This window comes from Drosophila innubila, chromosome 4 (assembly GCF_004354385.1).
Source record: "Drosophila innubila isolate TH190305 chromosome 4, UK_Dinn_1.0, whole genome shotgun sequence".
NCBI lineage: Eukaryota > Metazoa > Arthropoda > Insecta > Diptera > Drosophilidae > Drosophila > Drosophila innubila.
In genome coordinates, this window is record NC_047625.1 from 1433455 (window position 1) to 1454895 (window position 21441).

At 33.0% G+C, this 21441-nt stretch overlaps 2 protein-coding genes across 5 annotated transcripts; both read right to left on the minus strand.

Moving 5' to 3' along the window:
* Positions 1 to 559: 559 nt before the first annotated feature.
* Positions 560 to 7731, minus strand: LOC117784441 (glutamate receptor ionotropic, kainate 2). The gene is made up of 13 exons (XM_034622219.1): positions 7713 to 7731; positions 5099 to 5263; positions 4778 to 5017; positions 4248 to 4414; positions 3941 to 4177; positions 3720 to 3866; positions 3338 to 3541; positions 3072 to 3275; positions 2745 to 2849; positions 2219 to 2674; positions 1959 to 2160; positions 947 to 1135; positions 560 to 870 (listed from the first exon to the last, which is right to left on the minus strand). Exons 1-13 carry the CDS (start codon positions 7729 to 7731, stop codon positions 593 to 595), a joined length of 2613 nt encoding a protein of 870 aa, XP_034478110.1. The 3' UTR covers positions 560 to 592.
* Positions 7732 to 8952: 1221 nt separating this feature from the next.
* LOC117791585 (protein Gawky) lies at positions 8953 to 19816 on the minus strand. Of its 4 annotated transcripts, none has more exons than XM_034631570.1 (10): positions 19702 to 19816; positions 16981 to 17809; positions 14490 to 16036; positions 13326 to 13742; positions 12828 to 13139; positions 12489 to 12670; positions 12287 to 12428; positions 12031 to 12227; positions 11627 to 11891; positions 8953 to 11207 (listed from the first exon to the last, which is right to left on the minus strand). In XM_034631570.1, exons 2-10 carry the CDS (start codon positions 17504 to 17506, stop codon positions 10371 to 10373), a joined length of 4425 nt encoding a protein of 1474 aa, XP_034487461.1. In that variant the 5' UTR covers positions 17507 to 17809; positions 19702 to 19816; the 3' UTR covers positions 8953 to 10370. The 4 variants fall into 4 exon arrangements, with proteins under 4 accessions (XP_034487461.1, XP_034487542.1, XP_034487306.1 ...); XM_034631651.1 differs by having other exon boundaries at positions 12031 to 12218; positions 14490 to 16042; XM_034631415.1 differs by having other exon boundaries at positions 14490 to 16042.
* Between the last annotated feature and the right edge of the window lie 1625 nt (positions 19817 to 21441).

A 21441-nucleotide genomic window follows, 5' to 3' on the forward strand; every position in this document is an offset into this window, starting at 1 on the left:
TTTGAATACACAAAAATAAATAAATAATAAATAAAAACAAATGATCTAAAATCAAGATCTTGATCTAAAAACTAAAAATTCGTCGAGATCAAAATATTCTTAAAGTTAGAAAATTTCAGGAACATTTCAAATAAGATCAAGTTTTTATTATAAGAACAAATGATCTTAAAATAACAGTCAACAAAAAAAAAAGAAAGATTTTTAAGTTTTAAGGTTTTTTTTTTATTTTATCTTTTTACTTTCATTTAAATTATTTTATTATATACACTCTATTTTGGCTTGATAATGTTAAAACTTTAATTTTTCTGTGTTATTCCTTGAAGAGAAGAGGGATTCGAACCCGCTCTTGTTTTCAACTGAAGCTTTAAATAAAATATGACATATATACTTTTTTCACAATTTAAGATTTTTATTTCTTTATTAAAAGCTACAATTTTTTGGATCTATATTCTTAGCATTAGTAATATGGTTTTATTTTAAGAAAAAAATGTTTAATATGAATTTTCTTGATATTAAAAAATGTTCTTTTTTTCAGTTTAGATTTGTTTGTTTTAGTTTTTAATTATCGATCATAAAAAATTGGGGGGTTTCCTTAATTGATTTGACATTCCTCGCAGCAGGCACTTAGCTCCGGTCTTTGCCGTTTATTAGTGCACCAAATGGCAAATCGAAGTTCCTCGAACATTTCCACCCAGAAAGATCGAGGAGGTGATACATAATCCTTATCAACGTGGGCATTATGATGATTTTTACAGATCTCATGATTGATTCTCATTGATTTTGCCTGGTTCCGGAAGTTGGTTAAGAATTCAAAGAATGCTACGATAAATCCAACTAAAATTCCAGCAAGTAGCACAACAAAAACACCACCTGACCAACACAAATATACATATGAATATTAGATAACCAGATAATCTAATTCACTCCATACTTTAACCAGACTTACCTATACTTTCAAGTCCCAAGGCATTTGCCTTCGAATGTTTATTATTGCTTTTTCGTGTACAAGTCTCATCGGTGTTCTTCCACCATTTGTCGTAGAGCATTTGGATATCTCCTTTTTCTTGAAGCTCCAATATCGCCAATGATATCTTGTCGCGCCATGGCGATCCTTTTGGTGTTGCAATGCCGTAACCTTTATTACATAGAAGGTTAAGAAAATTGATAAATTAATGAAATCAAATTAAAAAAGTCATATGACTGTCAAAACAATAAATCAAAATGTTAGGCCAGTTTCGAGTAGACCAGAAATTTCCGCCGGCGGAAAGTTTTCTATGGAATAGTTGTCAAATTCTTCTTCTCTGAATTTTCATATTTAGACCTACCAGAACGTTTTTAGGTCTACTCGATACTGGCCAGTATTTGGAATTCATTCCCATTTTGGTAGTGAAATGTTTATCATTCTCAAATACACTACACTAGGCAACAAAATTTAACTTTTTGGCTATGAAGCGAACGAAACCCATATTTTATAGATAGATTTTGGGCCACATACGAAGAAAACATTTTTATTTTTCTATGAAAGTTTTTTTTACTTACTTATTTTTTAAGGCTCGCCTGCATTTGTCATCATTACTTGAGAATGACAAAAACAATTTTTAAAAGCTTTACTTTTTGTGAAAGCCAATGAATGTATCTAAATTTCATTCATGCACACAGTCTAAGAATTAGACTATCAGTTTTAGATCCATCAATTTTGGAATTAAGAAAACGATGATATTTTGTTTAGATTTTTTTACTTTAATATTCAAAGATAAACTCGATTCTTAATTTAAAAATTGATGGGTCTGAAACTGCTGGTTTAAATCTTTAAAATATATTTAAAATTAATGTTTTTGATTTTATAAGTTGGCCTGTTTTTTAGTGTTTACTTTAGTTTTAAATTGATATTTAAATAATAAATTATTATTATAATTGACGTTACAAAAAAAAAAAAAACAATATTTTTATATAGTTACCTTTGGTGTCCAGTAAGCCACCGATCTGTGTCAAGTTGCAGTCTCGTTGAACTATATAATCAAGCATTGTGGACTCCATTAGGAAGGCATAATTTCCTTGGTTGACACGCCTTATGCCATCCTCATAAGTGGTTGTAAATGCCAAGGGCTTCTTATTATCCATAATTCTCCACATTTTTTTGTATGTTTCAATCATCGAATCCTATCTGGGCAAGTTAAGAAAATCGATAAGCCTTTTTGATCGGCATATTTAGACTTACCCGGAAAAAAGTCATTGTTGAACCACTTTCTAGGGTTCCATACGAGATCTCCGTCTGGCTGGCCAAATCTTCGGCATTTTCAATGGGATTCATCATACGTTCTACAGTTAAAAATGCGGCCAGATTGGCCGTATATGATGCAACAATAATAAGAGAGAAAAATCCCCAAATACTGGTGATAATACGAGTAGACACAGCTCTTGGATGTATATCCGATCCCTGTTGCATCAGTGTTCCAATTGTAAACCAAAAACTGTCTGATAAGGAGAATTGATTGCTTATCGTTAGATTATCCAAATCACAGGGATGTATTCTTCGCCATTCCATCGGAGCCAATTTTGCAACTATATATATGGTCAGTGATACAAGTAAATATGCCGCCAAAACATAGATCCAAATTTCAATAGCCAATGGATTCATAAATGAAAATAATCTAGTTGGTTCCGATGTCGGCACCTATAATTTACAATTATTATTATTATTTTTACTATTATACATTTTACTTTATTAATTTTTCATTACATACCTTGAATAAAATGCTAATACCTAGATTCATAAATGGTTTAGTGAAATCGATAACACTTTCCCTGGCATATGTAATGGTCATGGATCCAACGGCCAAGTCCGCCTTCTATAAGTTCACAATAATAACGGCAAAGTTAGTGAATATATTATTATAATAGAGTTGTGAGTTACATTTAAAAAAAAAATAGCTTATCGATTAAGCCCGATTGTTAACGTTTGGAAACGGAACATTCAAAAGACATGGTGGAGCGGATGATTTCGGTGTACAATGGGTAAACGATTAATATCGGAATAAATTAAGGAAATTAATAGTACAATGGATACAAACATATTTCATTAGCTGGGCAACCATGCCATTCCATTGGCCTGTTTCTGGATCTTTGGCACCATACTTTCTATCGGGTACCAAGTCCAATATGTAATCAAATCCCACCTCATGTGATATCGTTTCCAATATATCGACACAAAAACCATAAAAACGTTCGTTTCCAGTATAGTTCTTTCCATAACGCATCATTACGTAAGGCGTTTCCTAAAACTCAATTAAATCATATGGTATTATATCTAAATCGTATTCAGATAAAATATACATACCAATATTGTTATAACTACCAATGTAACATTCATTGAACCGGCATCAAAAAATAATGAAGGTTCCGTTATATTCAGATGATTTTGGGGAGTCCATTCACCAACCTTAACAATTGAATGTTGCTTTAATTTGATCAAGTCCAGTTTAAATTGAACTCGTTGACCTTCTTTAAATTGGATTGGCCCTGTTAATCCTTTCCATTCAACCTAATAATATAATATAAAAATTGTTTTGTAAATATTGCACGACAAATTGTCTTAGCTATGTTGTGTACAAATTTCAGCCTATTTATGGTTTGGGCTGTACAATGGTAAGTGAGCCAGGACAAATTTTTTAATACATACTTACATAACAAGAACAATTTAATTGTATCAAAATTTATACCGCATTTATATAGTTAATCAAGCTGAGACCTCCATTCCAAGGCACCTCATCGTCACATGTTGAATTGGGCAGATGGATCAGGGGATATATTGATTGCAGACCGATGGCAAACACATATACTGAGTCAAACATCAATGCGGCTTCCGTCTAAAAAAAAAAATATATTTAAAATTCAATATATACAGCTAATCGTACAGAAAGTATCGTATTTAAATCATTACCTCAATGCTAACCGATTTCTTAAAATTATAAATGGATGAGTTGCGCTTTAATATATGTCGATCATAAGATTCCATGTCTTTAAGAACTTCTTTCACCGCCACATCGCCCATATCAACCAGTCGAAATGCGGTTATATTCACAAAATTGTATTTAAAGTCTTCTAAATCAAAGGTTTCCAAGTCGAAGCTCGTAAACAAATAATGATATTTGTACTCATTCATTTGCTGCTGAAGAATCTGAAAAATGAACAGAAAAATAAAGAATAATATTGAATCTATTTATACAATATATAATAATTAAACTCACATTTTTTAATAGAATGGAAATACCAGCTGAGTTCGTGTCAATTAAAACATTGTGAATTTCCTTATTTTTAAACTCATTGAGAACAGACAGATATGAAGTCGGAGATACCTGTCGTATATGGACTTCTGCCTGAACTGAGCGGGAAAGTTGATTTAAGGTAATTATACCTGTGGAGTCATAAACTAATTTATAAAATGAAACATGCTTAACATTAGTATATAGTATGTCCAGTAATTGTTTTTACAATAAAATAATTAATTTCATTTCTTAACATATTAAGGAAATCAAAAACGGCAATCAAATATATCTACATATATTAAACTATTTGACCTGACTGACTGATCATTGTGCAGCCCATGCCATAAGTCGTACAAGTCTGAAATTTTGACACAACATACCTAAGACAAATAACATTATAAATAATAGAGCCCTGTACTTTTTTTAAGTACGGGGTCTAAAAAGAAATTGTTAATTTAATTATGTTACAAAACAATCACTAGACATACTTAAGATAGATAGCTAGCACTTACCGTGATCCTTTTCATATAATATACCAAACTTGGTCCAATTCAAATATCGTATAACGTCAACAAATGCCCGATTAACGTGTTCCTGCGATGGATGAACATTTATGGAAAAGTCTTGGGTCGAACGACCTATACCTATATCTGGTATATCCAGATCATCGCATATTGAATTTATATGAGTGGCCAGAACAGAATTGCTTGGACTAAATATTGCCTGAACACCGACATGGATAAGCTTACAAACTTATATTGGATAACATAAAATAGACAATTTGATATAACATTAATGTCCTTTTGTCTGACCGACCGACCGATTCCACTTACCTTTTTGTACAGCCTTAAAGGAATCCGTACTGAGATATTCGATATGATGAACCAAATCGGTGTCAGGCAAAAGACTTTTATCAAGATTCAGCCTGTGAACAGCATATTGAAAGGCTACCTCTGGATAGTTTAGGTGCTCCTCAGACAGCCTTGGAAATAGTGCTCCTTTAATATTGTACACACAAATACAGTTAGTAAATTTTAATATAAATTACAAATTTCACATATTTTGTGTGTTAAAAAATATAAATATCTTCTCTTATTATGGTTGCTTGAACAATTTTAATTTTTTTTTAATATATCAAAATTTAACTGTTTGTTATACACATACTGTCACATATTTTAATATTTCAAAATTAAAATGTTTGTTATACACATATTGTCTGTACTAATGGCTCCTAATTATTATTATTTTTTTTATAGCGAATACACTATGAAAGGCACTTACCAACTCGAATAACAGCAGTTGGATTTACGAAATTAGTCAAATTGAGGCTAATTAAAACAAATATCACTAATATCATATTTTTAATTATTAAACACAGTTTTAAATCAATTTAATTGGGCTGCTTTAGGAATGATTCTAGCAGTTCTGCATTCCAGCCAAACAAAAAACGAATCCGTAGAAATGCATTGGCGGAATAGAAAGTGGAACCACACAACAGTGAGTCAAAAATGTATTGGCACACCAAAATAATTTTGTGTCAAACCTTTTTTTCTTACTTATTTCCCCTTATTTTATTCCCTAAATAATCGAACTTTTTAAAGATGTTTCGAAGGTTTTATTTTGAGATTGTTTGGTAATCTTTCTGCATCCAAGTTTTTTGGATATACTTACTAGATAATGTATTCTGGGTGACATTACTAATCGATATTTTAGAATATTTACTTACTTTTAAGACCATTTTATAGTTAAATAATTCATTTCTCTGTTTGAGTTTCCTTTAACCTAATTTAACCGACTTGGTTCTGTTCATTTTCTTTAAATAAAAGTAATAATAAATTAATTTTAAAATTCATTATCTAAAGACCATTGAAATGGAATAAAGACAAGATTACACTGAATTTAAAATATTTATTTTCAAAGACTTATTTTTAATAAGTTTTATATGTATTGGGTATGTGATAAATTGTCTCTTGTATCTTATATGAATAACTGATTTCCGTTGAGTGCACTCGACATACATACATACATATGAATGTACGTATTTGTTTCTGAATTCATAATGCATGTATGTGTGTGTTCACATACAATCCAAATCAATATGTGTCTGTGTGTATACTTACATACATACTGTACATGCAAGTAAAGTATAATTTGTATTTCGTTCATGATATTTATATTTATATATATATATATAACCTGTAGTCACTAACATTATTTTATTTTAATATTTTTTGTTTATTTTTAATTTTTGTAAATAGTTGTACGCGTTTAATTAAATTACACAGATAACACATTTATACTACAAATCAATAATTTTTTGTTTGATTTGTGGGGGAAAGGGAAGGGGAGGAGGTTTTTCTATAATTACTTTCTTCTGTATATATGTATATATTTGTTTGTTTTTGGTTTTTTAAGCAGTTATTTATAAATATGCCTACAGTTACTCAGAAAAGAAACGCTCTAGGTACATACAATTACAAGTATATACGTATGTATGTAGATACATATTAATGTGGTACGCATATCATACATACATATGTGCCCATGAAAATTTCATATTGCCTTTGTTCTTAGTCAGAATTGAGAAGTTGTTGGCTTTGCTGAAATCTTTATGAAAATCACAGTTTTAACGAAGGGAACATTACACACAGTTGCTCAAGAAATTCTCTTGACAAACTCGAAAATTCACATATATTTTACCTGAATTTTTCTTATTTTTTGCAACTAAGCGACTAATTAAATAAGAAAAAACAATTACGAAAAAATTTGTGAATTTCTTATTTTGTCGATAAAACACCACTTGACTAACTGTATGTATATATGTATGTATGGTTTTAGTTAACCATACAGCGTTCTTTGTACTAGTTTTTACAGAGTTTACAGAATAAATTAAAATGAGATAAAAGAGTATTTGCTATCCCCATATTTGAATTCGAATAGTAGATATTATTAACTGGCGAATCGAATGCAAGAACAATTTAATTTCCATACCCTGTACACGTTTTACAATACTATTAACAAATGGCAGCATATCTTCGATATTTTTGTAGGGTATGTACTAAGTGTGTATCAGAATCATAATTATTCATAATAATTGGAGTACACACACATATATAAGAACGTTCTTGCATAGAAATAAACGAATCAACCTGAGAATGTACATGCATATACAGTTAGTCAAGTAATTATTTTGAACAAATCAAAAATTTACATATTTTCTATTGCATAACATACATATTTTTTACGATTTTTCGATTTGTTTCTTATTTTATTAATCTTGTGTGTGGTTCTTAGAACAAGTTACAATTTAAAACAGAAATGTGCATTTCTTAATTTGTCAAAACATTTTTAACATCTACAAAATGTTAAATTAATTAAGCCACACACCCAAAACACATGCATACATACTCGGGTCAAAAAAACGATGTTAACAAAAGTATTAGTTACCCAAATGTTTTATCACCATTTTCTGGTTTATTAGCTTCTCTTGGCCACATTCAAATCAATTGTTACTGCGAACCTGAAGAGGAACAATTATTTTGATTTTCGGACCGATTGGAATCTTGATTTACTGTAATAGTAACAAACGTTGTATCTGTAACTGCATTTAGTATATTTTTTTTTTTTTAATTTACATTTTTTTTTTACGATTTTTGTGTTCAACAATTAAGAATTCATTTTAATTGAAATACAATAATTGTTTTGACATAATTTAAAATGCACACATTTCTTTTATATTTCTAAAATTAGTTAAACGCAATTTATCTCATTATATCATTTATTGGAAAATTGTTCTATGAACCATGAGTAACTATAAAAAGATATTCAAAAAAAAAAAACTAAAACCAAGAGGTGGAAATTTATTTTGAAAAAATTAAATATATATACAATTGTTTGACCAACAGCACGTATTTTGGGAAAACCATTTTTGTGGTAAGTGGTCTTCCAAACTGGGTTCATTCATTATTTATAACGAATGGCTTTTTTACTATTACTGTACAGATACAACTGACATTGGTATTTATCAAATACAATATTCTGAGTTCAAAATCAACTAAATATGGGAAACATTAAAAAGAATTTCCTCAGAGAATTTGCCAGGCAACCGATTTGGAATTGATAAGTATCTATGTACACAAATCCACAAAAACTGCATACTGTACATAAAGTTACATATTTAATTATTTTGGTTTATTTATATATTTGATTTATTGATCCATGCTAATTGCTATTGTTAACGATACCACGCTCATTATTTTAGATTTTTTTAGATCTTGATAAATTGTTGTTAGGCTATTAAAAAATATATATACATATCTATATATATATATTTATATATATATATATTTATATATATATATATACATATATATATATATACATTTATTACTGAGCTAAGGCTAAGCCGGCAGCAACTGGAATCAGTTTAAAATCGAACTAACAGTAAGATTTTTTGTTAAATTTAAATAATGAATGAACGTACATATTTATTGATGTTCGAATCTATGGTATACATATTTGTATGTGTTTGTGGAGGGCTCTATAGGCAACATTCTGATTTACAACAATATCTTTCATTATTTATTGATCACTAGAAACACCAATTTCCACGTATTTGTTAATATGTAAGTATGTATGTATGTTTGTCTGTTTGTACCCAAATGTTTTATCACCATTTTCTGGTTTATTAGCTTTTCTTGGCCACATTCAAATCAATTGTCACTGCGAACCTGAAGAGGAACAATTATTTCGATTTTCGGACCGATTGGAATCTTGATTTACTGTAATAGTAACAAACGTTGTATCTGTAGCTGGATTTTGTATTTTTTTTTTTAATTTACATTTTTTTTTACGATTTTTGTGTTTAACAATTAAGAATTCATTTTAATTGAAATACAATGAAAAGTTGCCAAACATTTGTTATTAGTTGTGAGCCGAACCGTTGTGCTAAAGTATACGAGCGAATACAAACCGGGTTCAGGCTTAAAAGGTTCGGTCCATGTTGCGTTTCAAGGCACCCTAAAAACCCAGAGCCGAAAGAACTCTGCAGGATTCCGTTAAGGATCAGTTTGACGCCTTGATATACTCGTTTGTATATGCAGCTCGGTTTAATATGTACGGTTTTAATTTTGTTGTTCTCTTTCTTGGATCATATTGTTGTTGGTTTTATTTTAATATAATATTCGTGTTTATATTCATTCAGTTAATGAGTTGCTCATTATGTTTTATTTAAACATTAGTTTTTTTTACAATTAACAGAATACCTGCGTTATGAAGAGAATGCGACACATCGAAGTTGTAACCTTATCATTCTTTTCCCCATTATATCTTTTACCACTATAGGTTTCCAAATAGTACATATGTATATATTTAAAGGCGATTGATTTTCTAATTAACTTCATTGGTATTTTTATTGTGAGCTAATTATGTATTGTTATGTTTAACCGAATTGTTTTCGGTGGGAATGCTTTAGTGAAAGCAAAACCGTAATTGATTATAACTTCCTATTATGTATATAACACAGGTAAATTTTTGTTGTTTTCATATCCGTTATTGGAAATACAAAAAAAGTAGCGTAATCAAAAATTAAAGGTTGTTAACTGATTGTGTGTGTGTGTGCGACACGTCTGTTCAGACGTAATTTGTAATTCGTACATATTCCAAGTATATGCTGATATTTTTGTCAAGTGTAAGAATAATGAGGGAAATTATTAAATTGTAGACCGAACCTCTTATTGTTGCTGGTGTTGTTTGTTTGTTTTTGTATGCTATGGATACGTAGTTTATAAATTGGTAAGGTATGTATGTTAAGTATGAAATTATTTCCGGTGTATATCGCTTTTGCTTTTTCTTACATATACAGGCCCTAAATTCTATGAACGTTAAAAGGAAAAATAAATCTACAGGCATACAAAATTCTAAGTCCATTCGTTAATCAGTCGATCCACTTTATATACTTGATCATAACATGGTTTCATGCGCTCCATACTGAATCAATCATTTGAATCTAGTTTCTGGTGGTTGGTGAGTATGTGAATGTGTGTGTGTGTCACATATCCCATTATCATCATCATCATAATCGTTCTTATCATTAAGATCTTCACACTAATCATCAACAATGGAACAAACAAATTGAGATATATAATCGTAGTCAGCTTCTCTACCGGCTGGTCTATTTTGGCCCTGTAGAGCTTGATTTTGAGTTTGAGTCTGTCGCCAAGTTGAATTGTTGCCAGCGGCAACAGTAGAAACATTAGATACATTGGCCTGTCCACCACCTGGACCACCTGTCATTGTTATGTTACTGCCAACAGATGCATTCTTGACCGCATTATGAACGCCGCTGTTCACGCTTGTAACAGCACCATTAACATTGCTATTATTGCTGCTACTGCTGCTGCTGCTGCCGCCGCCGCCGCCGCCGCCAACTGCTGCATTGTTGCCAACTGAAACGGCTGTTGAAATGGCTCCTCCGCTAGCTCCTCCTCCTCCTCCTCCACCAGCATTATTGGATCCATTACTGTTGGCAATGTTGTTGGCATTGCCATTGGCATTGCTGCTACTTGTTGCATTGCTCGTTGCATTGCTGATGTTGGTGCTGTTGCTGTTGTTGCCGCTGCCGTTGCCGCCGCCACCAGCACCTCCTGCTCCACCTCCGCCTCCTGCACTGCCATTGGATGAAATTGCAGAGTTCACTGAGGACGGAGCCTGCTGCTGCTGCTGTGGCAAATGCTGCAATATATTCTGCACCTCATTCTCGCTGGGCGATTCAGCAAATATAGTCGTATTGCCGAGTACACAGTTATTTAAAGCCATTTGTGCTTTGTTAGCCTCCTCCCGCGTTGTGTATTTACATAAGGCAATTCCTTGGTTTAAATATTGATGAAAACTAACAAGGGGTCCATGCTGCATACACAAGGTACGTAGTGTAGGTCCATCAATCTACAATTAAAACCATATATCAACAAATCCATCAATAATCCATTTAATCAAATCGAGAATTTTAAGATTTTCTAATTTCTAAAAGCTTAATAAAAACTAAAATAAAAAACAGCTCTTATGCTAATAATAAATTTTAATATAATATTTAAATTTCGACTTTTATTTTAAAGTCATTAAATAACTTTTTATTTATCAATATTATAAAAATATAAATATAAACTAAATGCACAAATAAAAAAGACAACTTCTAAATATTTATTTTGTACTTTCGATATTCTATGTACTATTAGATTTTTTTTTTTTTTTTGCTAATATTGACTATCTTGTTGGTATTGTTTTGTTAAGTTTTGTTTTTGATTTTTATTATTTTTTTTTTTTTTGAAATTGAAATTTTGATTTGTGCTAAGACTGAAACATACCTGAGCATTAAGATTCTTTAGAAGTAACCAGCTGGAGCTCCAAGAAGCGTTAGCTCCACTCCAAGTTGTGCTTGTGTTGGGAACACCTCGATTAGGTAGCCAGCCATTGGAGCTGCCACCAGCAACAGAGGATGATGGTGTTGTGGCTGTGACACCGCCAGATTTGTTACTGCTTAAACCGGGTGGCGGTCCTCGAGATGAGCTTTTATTTAGAGGACTGGTCCAGAGTTCTGAGGTGGCACATTGTTGAGTGTTGTCTGACCAACTAGTGTATGACAAAATTATTAATTAAAAAACGTTTATAATAAATTTGTTTTTCATTTCAAAAGATAGTTTAAACCAATTATTTGTTAATTTTTTTTTTTAACTGACATACTGTATATTTAGAGATATTTAATAATTACCTAGGGAAATTTTGGTTTGGATTAAAACTCCACGTTGACGACGATAAACTTAGTGGCGGCAAATCAGTCGGAGAGCTCTTGCCGGTATTGGCAAAAATATCAGCATCTTTTGGCGTCGGATTAATGGACAATGGAGATCTAGCAACGCTGCCAGGTGTTATGCTGGGATCATCTTCAATACTTTTGATCTGAGAACCCTTAAAAATAAATTACTGCTTGGGTATGTTATTGATAAAATACGCAATTCTACAGTTACCTTCCATGGCTTTCCTGGCTCAAACTCCTGCACCAAATCGGTATAAGCAGCTGCTGTTGAAGCAACTGACCAGTCTTTGTTCTCATTATCGTTTGATGTATCGGGCCAACCGTCACCAATACTACGTCCAGTGGACCAAGTTCTATGTACATATAAATATATTCATTATTTCTCTCTTCCTTCTCTCCTTTCAAGCACCTACCCATCGTTTTGTAAACCCAAGGGACCCATGTTGTTTGAGTTGCTTGATAAATTTTGCTTTGTTGCACCTGGAGCACGCGAAAAGTCCGTGCTATCTGTAGTCATGCTGTCCTTTTCTAATACTGGAAGCTTCCATTGATTTAGGCGGGATTGCTGATTGGGCGCACCCTGATATCCACTTTGCTATAAAGTTAAAAGTACAAAGCATATAGAATTTAGTCAAGATTTAAAAAATATCTGTATGTATCGAACGATCAAGCGTGATTCGAACTCTGCCCCAACTTGACACTTAAAGTTAGTTAGGAAATTTTAAAATTTGTATAAATTGTTTACAATTTACCTTATTAAGATTGAGCTCTGAAAAATTGCCTTGGAGTGTAGCTATTGCATCGTGATTTCTCATATAGTCATTTCCCGAGTTATTTAAATGTCCAGTTGAGTGTTGTTGTTGTTGTTGCTGCTGCTGTTGTTGTTGCTGTTGTTGTTGCGAATTTTGTTGTAAATTCTGTTGCTTTAAATAGACAGCCTGTTGTGCATTTATTTGGTTTTGTAAAGTCTGAATTTGTTGTTTATATTTCGCAATAGCAACATTAACAGCCATTGGATTAGCATTGCTGCCACGAGAATGAGATTGCTGGGCTGCTTGAAGATGCTGCATATGAAAAAAAATGAAATGAATTAATTACCAGAGAATTACAGGGTATTAAGCAACCCCATATAATGTGCTCAGATACACCTTTAACTAAAGTATATTTGAAATATTTTATTAAATCTTATTTGAATAAAATATTATAAGTATGTTGGATTGATTGATTGATTAATTGATGGATGAACAAACCTTTATATTGCTAAGTAGTTGATTCAATAGATTTAAAGTTGTTTGCGTTAAAGGCTGTGTCAATATCTGACTGGATATAAAACCACTATGTATTGCCAATTGAATTTGCTGTCCGAGCATTCGAATATGCTGACCAGATGGTTGATTATTGACATTGGATGCGATATTAACCGCTGGCGCAGCATTCAATGCATTTTGTGAGAATGCAACTGATGCATTCGCATTCACCGACTGTGGTCCTCCTCCTCCTACTCCTACTCCGACACCGACACCGACTCCTCCTACTCCTACTCCGCCTCCGACTGCAACGTTGTGAGGTCCTCCTTGACCCAAATATTTTTGAACTTGCAATGCTGCCATATTCGGATTATTGCTGCCAGTGACGGCCGTGCCGCTCATATTGGTCATTACGTTATTCTATACAAATACAAATACAAGTAGAAATAGATTAGATTAAAACCCACGATCAGTTAAGTAAATTATGAATTATATAAAAAATTTAATCATTAATTGAATAAATTCATTTAACTATAATTTATAAGTTGTATTACAAAAATCCAAAATTAGTTGTTTGGAATTAATAAAATTTGTGATATCCAAATTATTAGTTGATTATTCAGGCCTGTGTCGGTTTTCACTTCCCATTTTATCGGATTTCGAAAAATTTAATTTTTCACGTTGCATTTTAATTGAAATTTTAATCATTTGTTGTTTCTTATTCAAGAATTTATAATAACTTCATTATTATTTTTATAACAATGAAAATTCGAAATAATCAATAGAGTTGAACTTTTATCATTAAAATCAATGAAATTCTAATTCTAAGCAAAAAAAATTAGATATTAAATGTTCATTTGAGTTTTACAATATCCTTAATTGGTTTTTAGAATAATTAAAATTTGTGAAATTTCTATGATTTACTGATTACTATTCAAGGAATTATTGTAGTTTGTCCTCATCATTATTTATGTCATGAAAATTCAAAATTATAATTAGATGTTAAATTTAATAATTTAAGTCAATCCAATTAAAGTTCTAATAAATTAATTAAGTTTAAGTTTAAATTATAATATCATCGATTCTAATGAAAAAAATTGCAGATTTAATGTTTTTGAAACCATTTTGAAACGGTTTCCTTTTCCTTTTGAAATAAAGTGGACTTACCGGAGGGAATGACATTGAAGGTTGTGCGTTGCCAACCGGATAGCGTTGTGGGAATCCACTGTTTGTGGAGTTCGAATGATCAGCGTAGGAACCAAGGACTTCTTCGTGACGACGCCAGCCGTCCATGGCCAAGGATGAATTGGCATTGGCTCGCAGCATTTCGGCAGCCTCCTCGATATTCATGTTGGCACTCAGTAATGCCCTTTCCACGTCATCCTTTTTGAATCCGTTCTCAACGAGAATGCGATATTGTTTGCTTTGCTTAACCATATCCGTATTAAGGACGCCCACATTGATGCCGGCTAGTTTTTGTTGTTGTTGTTGTTGTTGCTGTTGTTGTTGCTGCTGCTGTTGCTGCTGTGATTTGGCTGAGATGATGCCACCGCCATGAGGCCAGTCCGATGATAGATCACCGGCATCCACATTACCACCAGTGGAATTAGCATTGCTCCAACCGGAACCAGATGGATTTGCTGATGACAGTTTATTTGGTTTACCCCAGCCACCGGCTCCACCAGATGGTGAATCGTTCCATGAGTTTGAGTTGGCGCCAATCTGTCCAAGTCCAGTATTTGATTTATCATCAACCCAATTGTTGCCGGACACGGATACACCAGCAACATTGTGACCATCATCTCCCCAAGAGCCGACAGCCGTATTTCTGTTGTTATTTGGATGCACCCACATGGCAGCCGCATCGGGTTTACCATGTTGACCACCAACAACGCCACTGGGACCCAAGGAATTGGTTAGACGAGTCTGGGGACCACCAACGACGCCAGACATTTGATTATTGGGATTGCCAGCACCACCAACTGGAACATTACCGCCGCCACTTGGATTCTGTGCCCGCATTAAATGGCTGCGACTCATTGAATCTGTCATGTCCTTCCAGTGAGCATTGCCACCGACTCCTCCGCCACCGCCTCCCCCTGGAACGCGCGCCTGTTGACCCCAAAGTGAGGTGCCATCATCATAATTGGGTATGTTACGTCGTTGTGGTGGTGGTGATGGTTCCTCCCATCCAGTTATTTGCTTCGATAGATCCTTGGGACCACCGCCGACCACACCGACCGCTTGTGGTGCTCCCCACTGATTGCCAATATTACCAGTAACTCCGACTCCGACTCCGCCTGGTCCAATGTTTGAGCTTGTCACATTTGTGCCAGCGGCACCAACAACACCAGGTCCAACCATTTTGTTAATATTTTGAATCTGATTGTGGGCAATGGGTGGATGATGTCCCCACATTTCGGATGTGCCGTTCAGTCGACCCGATATGCCGCGTGGATCGCCACGAATTGGATCCCGTGGATCTATCATGCGCAATTCACGTGGATCTCCTGATCCTGGCGCACCAACACCACGCATTGCGATCGAATCACGCGGATCCACATTGCGTATGTCCATTTGACCACCGCCTCCGACTCCACCGCCCGCCAACGGACGGATCTCTCGAGGATCTCCCCATCCATTGCCAGTATTCCCAACACTGCCGGCTCCTCCAACACTTCCCGGTGCAGCCATGTTGTTTCCACCACTTCCACCTAAAGCTATTATTAAACAGGATAAACTTACATTAGTATAGTATAGTCATATAGTCAGCTTATTCTTGCAAAATCTGTTGACTATATAGGATTATCAATATGAATGGGAAAATCTTATATGTATATACTTTTGTTGGATGCGGTATCCTGTAAAAATTCATTTTGAATCTAATTTTTGATCAAAATTCATAGCATAACTCATACCTTTAATTTTTTTTTATAAAAGCTAATTTTTTTTAAATATAAATTTAAATTGCACCTACCAAAATACAATTTTTGGTATTTTTGTTTGCAAATTCAATTTTTATTATAAAAATGAAAGATTAAAGTTTTTTTCCCTTTTTTTATTAACTATTTATATGAAAATCTAAAAATTAAAGTAACTTATTTTATTAACAAAAAAAAAATTCGAAAATTATATTATTTTATTATAAAATGTTGTCCGAAATTTAAGGATATTCAATTGATCTACAAATTAACGTTTGTCTAAATTTAGAAAATCACCATATCAGCAGTTCACTATACTGTTGTCTTAAGTTGTCCACTCGAGAGTTTAAAACTAGGAGATGCCCTGCAACTACAACTAAATATTTATCTGAACTTTTTATGTTTATTTGGTTTTTGTTTTTTTATTTTAATATAAAAATTTTCCTTTTATGTATGTCCAATCTGATCTTTTGAAATCACAGTGTGTCTAGAAAGTTCTTTTATCTTTACAAATCTCAAAAATAGATCAATTTATAAACTACTTAATCATGGTCTAATAGAAACAAAATTTGTAAGGAAAATGTCAAAAGGAAAATTATTTTTTATTAAAAGTCGGATTAATAGAAAAGTCGGCGCTAGTTTAGAATATTTTACAAAAAATATCCGGAAATTGTATGTATAAGTATTTGAAAAATAAAGTACAATAGATCTAATATGAGCTACTTGAGGGTACTTACATCCCGGAGCGACAACAGGTAAGGTTCCAGCTGCAGCGTTGCTGTTATTACCAGTCGATCCCAATCCAACTCCTCCGACACCGACTCCGACTCCAACTCCAACAACGCCTTGTCCCCATTGAGGACCTCCCGTGGAGGTAACGCCTCCGCCGGCTCCAACGTTGGTGGGATTAACACCGACACCGACACCGGATGAACCGGCTGCTCCGGCTCCGGAGTTGCCCGATTGACCCGTCCACACACTGGTGCTGTCAGCACCATCATCGTCCTCTCCCCAGGTGCCACCTAGATTTGAGGATGGTGTATGACCCCAAGACGGCTTTGGCACTTGTTGGGCAGGTGGTTGGCCACCGTTTCGTAAATTCGATTCCCAGAGGTCGGTGCCATTATTGACATTGGGTTTCCACATTGGCGGACCCGTTTGATCCTTATTAGCCGGCTCCGGTGAGCTGGGCACCTCCCAATTGGTGTCCTGGTTAACATGTTGGCATCCCCAGCCATCCTGAGAGAAAAGCGCTTCGCGCATCGTGTTCAATTTTTCCAATTGATGTTTAGCTGCACTTGTTGAAGATGATGATGCTGGTTCAACAACATTCCCATTACCAATCTCAATCCCAATCCCGACTAATAATGCATCAATTTTGCCGCCATCGTCATTGTCACTAAATGAACTTTTACGGCTTTTGGTAAGAATCTTGTTTTCAATGGTTAAACACTTCTTCTGTCTCTTTTCTCGATGATACTTGATTATTATTTTTTTTTTGTTGTTGTTGTTGTTGTTGCTGTTGTTGACGTCTGATTCACACTAAAAATTGATTTCGTTTTTAGCCTAAAAAATATATATAAATAATTCGATATTCAAATTTATTTGATAAAGAAAATGCATAAACTTTAGTTATTTTAGCATTATTATTATTTTTAATCTCTACATTTCATTTTTTGTTTGATTTCTTTGCATTTTTAGCTGATTTGAACTGTTTAAACTCTGGTAACACTGTGTATGTTTTTCAATATTTATACGTTTTTCGCATATACTAATACTAACACACTATTATATTAATATTTCCTTGTAAACTTGGTCAAGTAATTGTTTTGACACATATTTGTTTCTTATTTTTAATACTAGTTAAACTAAATGTATCTATTTTTTTTATTTCTTATAAAGTTAGTAAAAAACAAGAAATTTAATACAAATATTCAAAATTAAATGTTTTATATATAGTTTTTGTATATATTTTTTATTTGTATTATAGTAAATATATATCAAATATTTGCAGACCAATTTGAAAGATACATTTAATAATTTTTGTAGGGTATTACGGTGTATACATGGTATACTTATATATGGTTATATGCATGTGTATATCAACACACTTGACAACTCTGGTCGGTAGTCATTGACGCAATCACCCTATTTAACTCTGTACTTTTGTTCACATTTATGCACAGATACAGATACAAAAGCAGATACAGATACACAACACACACAGACACGCACACGAAGGCATCAACAAATATACAATGTAAAGTAATTAACATATCTACAATTTAGCAATCCCCCCGTGAATATATAAAGTTTTAGTTAAAAAATATATGTATATATATATTATTATATGTACTATATATATTTTAATTTTTATATACACACAAAAATACATATGGTTCTAGTGTGCGTGTGTGCATGTGTGTGTGCACATTACATATTTCCCAGTCGATGTTCCTTTTTTACACAAATTCTGTTTATATGTACATATGAACAATAGCTTTAAAATCACAAACTGATTCTTTTTTGTATTTTGCATTTGTTCTTTTCTTTTCTTTTTTTAATAAATATCGATTAAAAATATTTATTTTTTCTGTATAAAATGTGTACATATATTCTCAAATACATACAAACATCTATGCATAGATACACACATGTACATACAAATATATACATATGTATATGCAGATGTATGTATCTATGCATGCACGTTTGTATGAAACCAAGCCACTTCGACGATTTCACATATATGTATGTATGTATGTACGTGTATTACATGTCAAATTTAATTCTTTTTCACAAAGCTATTCCGAATAGCCCAAAGCCAACACCAACATATAAACACTCCATATTTATTACTGAATAGTATGTGCATACTCACTAACGTTACGAGAAACGCTAAGCTTTTATTAAAACCAAATTATTTTCTTAATGTGAAAATGTATAAAACCACACGTTCAACGGGACGGGACAATTACTACTGTATAAATGGCTGCTTTCGCAGTGTTGCCACCTAGTAAAAACTAAACCGAGCACAGAAACTTAAATCATTAAAAAAAACAAACAAATAGAAACTAGCACACAACTCGTTAAATAATTAACAAACAAAAAAATGTTTATAATAAAATGAGTGTAAAAAGAAATTTATTTCAGTCTTTTAAGCATCGTCAACAATTTCTTATATAAAATAATGAAAGCGTGGCAACTCTACTCTTGCACCTATAACTATTCCTTTCTAGCAAGCGAATAAGAACGGGACAAATGCATATGCACACATTTTATGTGTGTACATGTGTTTGCCTTTAGATTTTATGACCATTATTACGGTTATGCACATTAAGATTCTGATCCTTCGTTCGAACAAACTCCAACAAACACACATACATAATAATGTATTTATCGTAATATTATATTAATGTTGTATTAAATTGTATATTTTCACCTATTTTAAAACGCACTTTTACCGATTTGTTGCTCTCGCTCGCTCCTTTTCTGCGATTTTGTGTGACCACCACGGTTGCCAACTTAGCTATTTTATTGCTAGTTCTGGCTATTTTCAGAGTTCGTTTTCTAGAAAAATTTCAAATATCTATTAGCTAGAATTCTGGCTATTTTAAATATATTTTCAGATAAGTTTTGCTACTAATATTTTTGATAAAACTGTACAAGTGTCTACAAAAACAAATTGAGAAGCTTTCCAGCCCGAAATAGCTATTGTTCCCCCTAAACACTTAACCATGCTGGTGTGGAAACACTGTTTTGGCCCAAGGGCTGACACCTGGTCCAAATGCTGCCACCCTTCAAAATTCTCCGACATATATTAATTACCAGATGTTCTGGTATATTTACAGTATAGATTTAACATCTGCAAACGCGCGCAGCTCAAATTTTTTTTAGTCTTTTAGCAATTAATTGCTAAAAAATTTTATTAAAAAATTTTTTTTTAATATTTTATGTTTCAGGCCCGTTTCGAGTAGAACAGAACTTTCTGCCGGCGGAAAGTTTTCTATGGAATAGTTGTCAAATTCATCTTCTCTTAACGACACCGATATTGCTATATGGACATTCGACCTACCAGAACGTTTTCTGGTCTACTCGAAACGGGCCTATCAGTCTGTGCTTATTTACCATGTTTACAGAGCAGCTAACTTAAATCGTTTGATCTTACAGCACATTTTTTTTATAAAATGTTATAATGTTAACATTGTGTATTAATTAATTATATAGCATATCATTGCATTTCCAATGGCACATATTACCATGTTTATACAGTTCTTTAAGTTGCTTTAATTGAAAGCGAGTTACCTTAAACCGCCTGTATAACCCCTTTTTTAATTTACTTTAACGTTAATAGTGATTTAACGAAGCTCGATTTTTAAACCCGTCGCTAATTTTTTACGCCGCTTTAAATACGTACAAAATCAACTGTTTCTTATATACAAATTCTGAGTGCCATTGAAAATATAACGGCAGCGCCGTTTCGAGGGGGGCAAGGGGGCAACCGCCCCGGGTGCTAAGATATTAGGGGCGCCGATGTGTCAAAAAGAGTTTGAACTTAGAAAAAATTTGAGGGGTTGAGCCTGTAATTAAATGAATCAGACAACGAAAAGTGCGAAAACAATTTTCACATGTGACTGCAGATGATAGCAAAAACATACCAGAAACTGCTACATTTCGAATTCCATTCTTAGAATCAATCGACCCCATTATTTAGCAACTAAAATTGAGATTTGAGGCACTTTTTATTAATAATAAACAGGACTTTAACACTAAATCCAAATTGGACAGTGAACTTGAGAAGCATACAATGAATTTGACAACGATTTTTTAACGATTCACATCACATCCTTCACATCACATCAGCATTAGCACATCGTTTATTTAGCAAACTTAAAATAAATTTGAAGCACTTACGATCATTAATTGGACAAGATAACTTAGCAGTCTCCATTTGCTATCAATCAATTACAATTAATCAATTTTACAATTTTAGAAATAACAAACCACTATAAAATTAAAGCTTAAAATTCTTAATTTTATCATGTATTTTTAAAGTATGTATTCAGGATGTTATTGTTAAATTCAGACAATATGCGGATAAAATGGCAACGACTAAGCATTTTAAAAGTCAAAGAAGTCTAAAATATTTGATTTAACTATAAAAAACATGGGCTGACGTGGGCCTGGCCAAATTTTAA